Genomic DNA, 7357 nt, shown 5'->3' on the forward strand with positions numbered 1-7357 from the left:
GCTCCCTTTCCTTCTGACTGTCCTGCAGCTCAGCTGGAGCCAAGAGCCATGTTCCTTTTCCTCCTTTTACTCTGGGACATGGTGCTTGATAGATGGTGTCCTGGGGTCACCTGGGCTCAGTGGGCACTTGGCACTGGAAAACAGTGGGCATTTTCCAAGCAACTGATAACTGCAAGATGCCACCTCACCCCAGGCAACACTCTGCATTGCACATCAGCCCTAGGTCTCATCCCATGAGACACCCACGCTCTCCCCTCCAGGCTGTGCTCACTGTGGCTTTGTTGCTCCCCTCTGCCCTCCTGGGCCCCACCTTCTTTCCACACCCGACCCCTCCAACTCCAAAAGTCCATGGCACTGAGTACGTGAGGCACAATGGAGCATCGATTTACACAGCTCTGAACAAAACAGTTCCTTCAGAAGACTTCATCTTTTTAACTAGAGCACAACCCCCTTAGTGCAAGGGTCTTACAGGACAGCAGGGAATATGTGCTGAGCACTTCAATGTCTGCCCACCCTCTTGCTCCCATGCCCCGTGTGGTTGCTTTGCCACAAGAGGAAGCACAGTTCCAGGATCCAAGGGGGTCTTCATCACCAGGGGCGGCAATGACCAGAGTCATAAGCAGCTGCTCGGCTCCCGTGACTGCGAATGATCAGAAGCCTTTGGACTGCAGGCTCCCCTGCTCACAGGCTCTCACTGCTAAAGCTGTCAGCTGGGCCCTGCATCATGAAGGCAGAGCAGACACCCCTGTGCTTTGGAAAAGGCATCCTGTGGTCTGCAGACCACCTCCCCAGGTGCTCTGCCCCTGCCCATAGCAGCCGTGTTCCCCAGGTCAGCCACCAGCTTCTTTCCTCTGCTCAGCATGACCACAGGGTCAAGTTCAGTGCATTGCACACACCGGGGATGGCAGCGTGCTCAGGAGCATCTGGGACCCTTAGGTCTCACGTGAGCTATGGAATCAGCTGGGGGTCCCTTCTTCTTCCAGGACCTCCTAATGTTTCCTCACGGTATTAATAAAGTGAGCAGAAGCTCATTGAGAACCCCATCGTTCCTTAAAAGTACTGCTCCTCCTCCCCATCTGTCCCTTCCCAGTTTCTGCTCTGGTATCCCCACATCATGCTTCTTGACCTCCAGCATCCCAGTTCTGTCCTGTCGAAGGGCCAGGCAATGGCTCACTGAGTGCTGGTCCCCCCCACCCCTCACAGCCCAGCATGAGTTCTTGAGGGCAGGGTTGTGGGCCTCGGTTTTCTCTTGGAGTCCCCACACATCGTGCCTAAAGCTGGTGGCCAGAAGGCACCTGGCACAGAGTTTTTGAATTCAGCCTTAACATTCTTCCCTCTTCATGACCAGCTCAGCAAATCCCCTCCCTTCCCCACACCTGTTCTGTCCTCCTGTGACGGCAACACTGCTTTCCCCTGTGGTCTGGGACAAAGAACTCTGTGTGGCCTCGGCTCTGCCACTGACAGCTGGTGTTACTTTGGGCAAGACAGTCTCCCTGTACCTCACTTTCCTCATTTACTCAGTGAGAACTCTACATGTCTGCCCAAACATAAAGCAGTGGTGGCTGTAATGACTAGGTTACCAAAAAAAAAAAAAAAAAAGAATGCTTTTAGAAAAAGCTAACAGACACTATACAAAGAAGATATTGCCATCATCTTTCCCTGTTCACATACCGCAAGGGGATATGTGAGGCCAGCTGGCCTTCTGTACTTCCTCTCCCAAACAGTAAAGAAAATCCACCGTCAAATGCATCTCTCAATCCGCCTCACTGCATTCACTATTAGATGACTGGGAATGGAAAACCAGCCCTCCTTCTATTAAATCTTGGAGGACCACAGCAAGGACAATTAACATAGAAGAATCACCAAAGATATAGAAGGTCACAGTGCTGAAACTGAAGTTCATGCTTTCCTCTCCCAATAGGATTAGCACACCCTGGAGCCTGCTGGATGTAAAGAATCCCACGGTGTTAGAACCGGGTCCTACCTCCACAATCGCCCACCATGGAATCGATTTCTCCATGGGCTGCAAGCTCCCTACCTGCTTCCTCAGGCTCAGCAGCCTCCTGCAGCCACAACTCAGAACTCCGAGACTCCGAGACCTGGTCTGGCCTTCAGAAAACCAGTGACCAGGCCCTCCACTAAGCGTTCCCAGGTTATGACACCTGCCCCAGGTCACTGCTGCTTTAGATACTTCATCTCTCTCTTGCCTCTGCCCTGTCAGCACTTTCACAGAGCCACTGACAGCCACTTCTGTGGCATGGCCAGTTACTCGTGACAGACAATTCCTTAAGCATGGGGGACATGTCTTATTGTCATTCCACCTGTTCTAGCCCAGTGCCTAGTAAGAGGTATGATCGATGTTTCTTGAATGAAGAAAGCAGAAGAAAAAGACTTTTGTAGAGGCCATGCTATCAAAGCATTTAATGTGGGACAGGAGTTCTCAACTGGAGGCGATTTTGTTCCCAAGGGAACGTTTGGCAATGTCTAAAAACATTTTTAGCTGTCACAATGGTGGGATGCTTGTAGCATCTAGTGAGTAGAGGCCAAGGACGCTTCCCAACATCCTGTGATGCACAGGACAGCACCCCTTGCCCCAACAAAGACTTCTCTGACCCAATATGTCAATGCTGCTGAGGCTGAGCAACTCTGATTCCAGGAAATGGGTGGAGAGACACAGAAACTTCCTTCTAGGATGATGTAACTAATAACTGTCATCATGTACACTTTTATACTCTCATGAGTAATTCCTATTCAGATTCTTTCATCAGGGTATTTTTATTTATTTATTTATTTATTTTTTGAGAGGTAGTCTTGCTCTGTCACCCAGACTGGAGTGCAGTGATACAATCATAGCTCACTGCAGCCTCATACTCCTGGGCTCAAGCAATTCTCCTGCCTCAGCCTCTGGAGTAGCTGGGATTATAGGCATGGACCACCAGGCCCAGCTAATTTTAAAATTTTTTTGTAGAGGTTGGGTCTCGCTATATTGCCCAGGCCACTCTCAAACTCCTTGCCTCAAGTGATCCTCCTGCCTTGGCCTCTCAAAGCACTGCCATTACAGGCATGAGCCACCACACCAGGCCCTCACCAAAATTAACAGGTAAGGAAATGAGACACAGACAGTAAAAGACTAGCTTGCGATTGGCCAAATCAGCAGTGAGCTCAAACTAGAATCCAGGTTTCATGACATGGTCAGTATTCCTCCCACCTTCTCTTTGTATTGGGAGAAAGATTTTGGTTTTGAAGGCAAGGGCGGGTCTTAGAAAAATGGGACCTCAGGCCTAGAAAGTCCCTAGTGTCTTCTCTCATTCGAGAGGGGAGACCCAGCAGAGTATCTGTCCCACAGCAGGGCCACGCTCTGATGAGGGAAGGGCCCAAGGCCACAGCTGGTCTGGCCCAGCTGGTATAGGGCCCTCATCTCCTCTCCCCTGGACCCTGCACACCACTCTGCCCTTCACACAGAATCTGAGTCTTTCACACACTCTCTGCTTCTAACAGCCTCTTCTCTTCTGGAGTCTGCCAGTAAACAGAGCCACCCGGGGGAATTCCTAAGCATGTCTCGGAGACTTGGAGGAAGGGAAGAGCAAGCAAGCAGCACACTGCAAAGAAAACTGGTAACATTCTGTCTCCTTAACCTTTTCCACACAGAGCCCATCTGAAAGGAAGCCAAGCTTTATTAAATGACAGGAGTGTAGAAGGCAGTTCAGATATTCAGTCTGAGAGTTAAAATTGCCAAAGTAAGTTATATCAAGAAAGAAATTATACTAGGCCTGAAACAGAAATCACGGGGGAGGGAAGATGGGTATAAGGTGCTTAAAAAGTTTAAAAATACATCTCCTCTGGCCAGGGGGAACAGCATGAGTGAAGGCCCAGAGTAATAGCAGAAGAAGCTGCAGAGCTGAGTAAGAGGCTGTTTTTTAAAGGTTTAAGGTAGTATATCAGGCAAGAAAAGAGGATCTGGAACAAGGTGAATAAGGAAGAGAAAAGGGAGACCAGGGTGAAGAACTTGCATGGAGACTTCATGGGACTTTGACATCTGTTAGACTGGGAAGTGAAGGAGACGGAAGAATCAAGGGTTAAACCATGCAGTATGGTGGCCACTAGCACCGCTGGGTATCCAAAATTAATTAAAATGAAATAAAATTCAGAATTCAGGTCCTCACTCCCACTAGGCATGTTTCAAGCACTCAATAGCCACATGTGACAAGCGGCTCCCCTGCTGGATAAGGCAGATGACAGCACATACCCATCATCACGGGGACACCCCCTGCACAGCAGGTTAGAGAGACTCTCAGGTTTCTAGTCTGGGGGATCAGGCCTGGTGGGTGGAGGAGATATCAGGAAATGTTATGCCTCTTACTACAACAGAGACCAATGAAAGAGGAACCATTCTTCGGGGGTGGCAGGAGATGAAGAGTGTGGTCTCAGACATGCTGAAGGCAAGGTGGATAACGAAGCTGTAGCAGGCTTGCACAAACACTTGTCTGGAATTTAGTAGAAACCAAGATGTACAAAGATCATTGAGAGTTCTACAGATAAGGGTGAGGTCAGCCACAGGAGCATGGACAGAACTGGAACAAAGTTTCAAGGTCAAGGTAGAAGCAAAAGTTGGATCAGAGTAGGTTGAGGAGTGAGGAAAAGGGGAGCAAACGTGGATAATTCTGGAAGCTCAGCAGCAGAGGGTAATGTGAGAAACAGCACCATGTTCATGTTCACCGTGTTCATGTTCAAGACACATGACGTGAAGTCTTGATTCTTCAACACAAGAAAAGCCTTTCCTGACCACTCCAGCAACCTTTCCAAGTCTGAATTTAACACTTGCCATGAGATGTACTCATGGCTACATTTAACATTCTCTATTTGATTCAAGTATGCACATTCCTGACCACCACTGTAAGCTGCATGGGATTGGGGAACTCCATTTTTTCTCTTGAGACCTCCTGGACAGCAGATAGGTGGCACTCAGCAAGTGTCTGTCAGCCTGTCTGCTGCATGTAAGCTGTCTGGGGAGTGTAAGTCCAGTTAGTCATCATGCTGAAGGCCACAGATCCCCAGGCAAGGCCTGGCCCACCCTGTTCCACCTGAACCTCTAAGGCTGGGCTGGACAGGCCAATGCCCAGCAGGCACTTACTGAAAGGGGAGCTTCTCATCATTGGGCTTGATGCAGCGGACGTAGTGAGGGGTCGTGGCATTCAGGGTCTCCATGAGCAGATGCAGGGAGGTACGGAACTAGAGAGACAAAAACCAGTGCTTGGTTATTTTTAACAAGTTGTGGATGTATGAGAAAGAAAAACTCATATATGGGTGGTGGTAGTTATTGTTACTATTATATTATTAATCCAGAAGGATGGAAGAAATTTCAGAGACCTGGGGTAAGATTCCAGCTCTGATGCTGCTATCTTGGCTGTGACCAAAATCAAGTCCTTCCTATTTAAGTGTTCCTCAAATTACATGGGGAAGAGACTGCCCCCTAATGTGCCTAACTCCCTGTGCTGTGGATCAAATAAGATGAAAGGTGGGCAAATACCATATGAAAGACTTGCTCACTGTGCACTGGAAGCCTGTTCTTCCTAAACCTGAGGGCCTGGGGCCCTGACACCTGATGCCCAGGCATCCTGGAAATAATTTGTTACACTAAATGTCCAGAATGGCAAATTCATAGGAATAAATGTTAGGTGGTGGCTGCCAGGAACTTGGCAAGCATTCTTTTCTCTCCAGAGACATACTGGGCAGAACAGCCACAGAGACCCCACAGCAGGAGAAGTAGCTTTTGGTCTCCTGATCCACAGCTTCCTTAAGCCTCCTCTCTAACCTATACATTCCAGGCCCTCCTGTCTCCCACACTGGGTGTCTGTGGCCCTGCGGCACAGCCCCACCACAGGCATTAACACACTTATGGAAGCTACGGTCGGCCCCTTCCCTCCTCCCTCTGTTAGTTCCCTGTGGTGAAGGTTTTGGAGTTTCTTTCTTCTAAGGACACAAGATTGAGCTGGGTGGCTGAGGCTACTGACGTCAAGGCTGCTGTGATGGCCTCCCTCTCATCCTGCCGCCATCCTTCATCTACAGAGAGGCCAGCCCTGCAATGTGCGCCTGGGCCCAGAGCTCTTGGTCCAGGGCTGACCTGGTGGCCAACGGTTTTCTTGTGCTCCTTGTTGGAGGCTTTCATGGGGGGTCTGGCAGAACGGACGCTGATCTTCGAAGATGACCCCTTCCCAGAGGTGGTGGCAGGAACAGGGTCCTTGTCGTCATGAAACAAGTCAGCCACTAGTGGGAACTAGAAACAATCACAGAAAGAATGATGAAAATGAGATCTCCTGAACCTTACATGTTTCCTCTCAAAGCTGCTTTTCAATATATACCTGAGAACTGAAAACACACGTCCACCCCAAAACCCACACACCAACGTGCACAGCAGCATTACTCTCAAGAGCCACAAAGTAGGAACAACCCAAATATCAACTGACCAACGGATAAACAAATGTGGGACCTCCACACAATGGATTATTCGACATTATGAATGCATTCCACAATATAAAGAAATGACCTCCTGATCCATGCCATAACATGGACACACCTCGAAAAAATTACACCAAGTGAAAGAAGCCAGACACAAATGATCGTATAGTGTGTGATTCCATTTACATGAAATATCCAGGGAATAGAAAGTAGGTTACCGGTTGCCAGGGCTTGGGGGAGAAAGAGGAAGAGGAAGGAGAAGAAGGGAAGAAAAGGAGTGCCTGCTAAGGGGACAGGATTTCTTTACGGAGTAATAAAAATATTCCCAGACTTACAGTGGTGGTGACTGCATAAATTGGTGAACATACTGAAACACAGTAATTGTGTGCTTCAAAAGGGTGAATTTTATAATGTATGAATGACAATTCAATTTTTAAATGGTAGGAAAAAAGTAGCTTTTCCATACAATCTTACTCAATCTTCGCCTACAAAGATGGGCAGAACTTCATTTCCTTGTGGTGTGGTAGGAGGTGGCTACACTTTAATACACCTATGTTTAAGCTCTATTTTTCTACATTGTTGCATCTTGTCAAGTTAACTTCCCTGATACCTGTTTTCTCATCAGAATAGGGATAAGCCTATGCCTGTTACCTGGGGTTGTTATGAGTACTAAATAAGAGGTTAGTATCTTCATCTGTAACAAGGTGAAGATGCAGGCCTTGAATGAGGCGCTGGTGACAGAGTCCCAGCCATCAAGATGTTCAATCTGACAGAAACAGTCCTGCCATCATCCCTTGGGGAAGTCAATGCTGGGGCTAGAATAAAGTATTATAAGGCTTTTACCACACTCCTGCAGGGGTGGGGGGAAAAGACGGTGGGGAAAGGTGGGGGGGAAAGGCGG

The 7357-nt window shown here is 48.5% G+C and overlaps 1 protein-coding gene across 1 annotated transcript in view; it reads right to left on the reverse strand.

Moving 5' to 3' along the window:
* The window catches only part of MYO5B (myosin VB), a 261230-nt gene that overhangs the window by 132584 nt on the left and 121289 nt on the right, over window positions 1-7357 (reverse strand). Inside the window, exons 14-15 of the mRNA XM_011969014.1 lie at window positions 6122-6274; window positions 5132-5229 (exon numbers count right to left, since the gene is read on the reverse strand). Coding sequence (XP_011824404.1) covers window positions 5132-5229; window positions 6122-6274 — 251 coding nt within the window. The remainder of the gene's footprint in view (window positions 1-5131; window positions 5230-6121; window positions 6275-7357) is intronic.

This window comes from Mandrillus leucophaeus, unplaced genomic scaffold (genome assembly GCF_000951045.1).
Source record: "Mandrillus leucophaeus isolate KB7577 unplaced genomic scaffold, Mleu.le_1.0 Scaffold87, whole genome shotgun sequence".
Classification (NCBI taxonomy): domain Eukaryota; kingdom Metazoa; phylum Chordata; class Mammalia; order Primates; family Cercopithecidae; genus Mandrillus; species Mandrillus leucophaeus.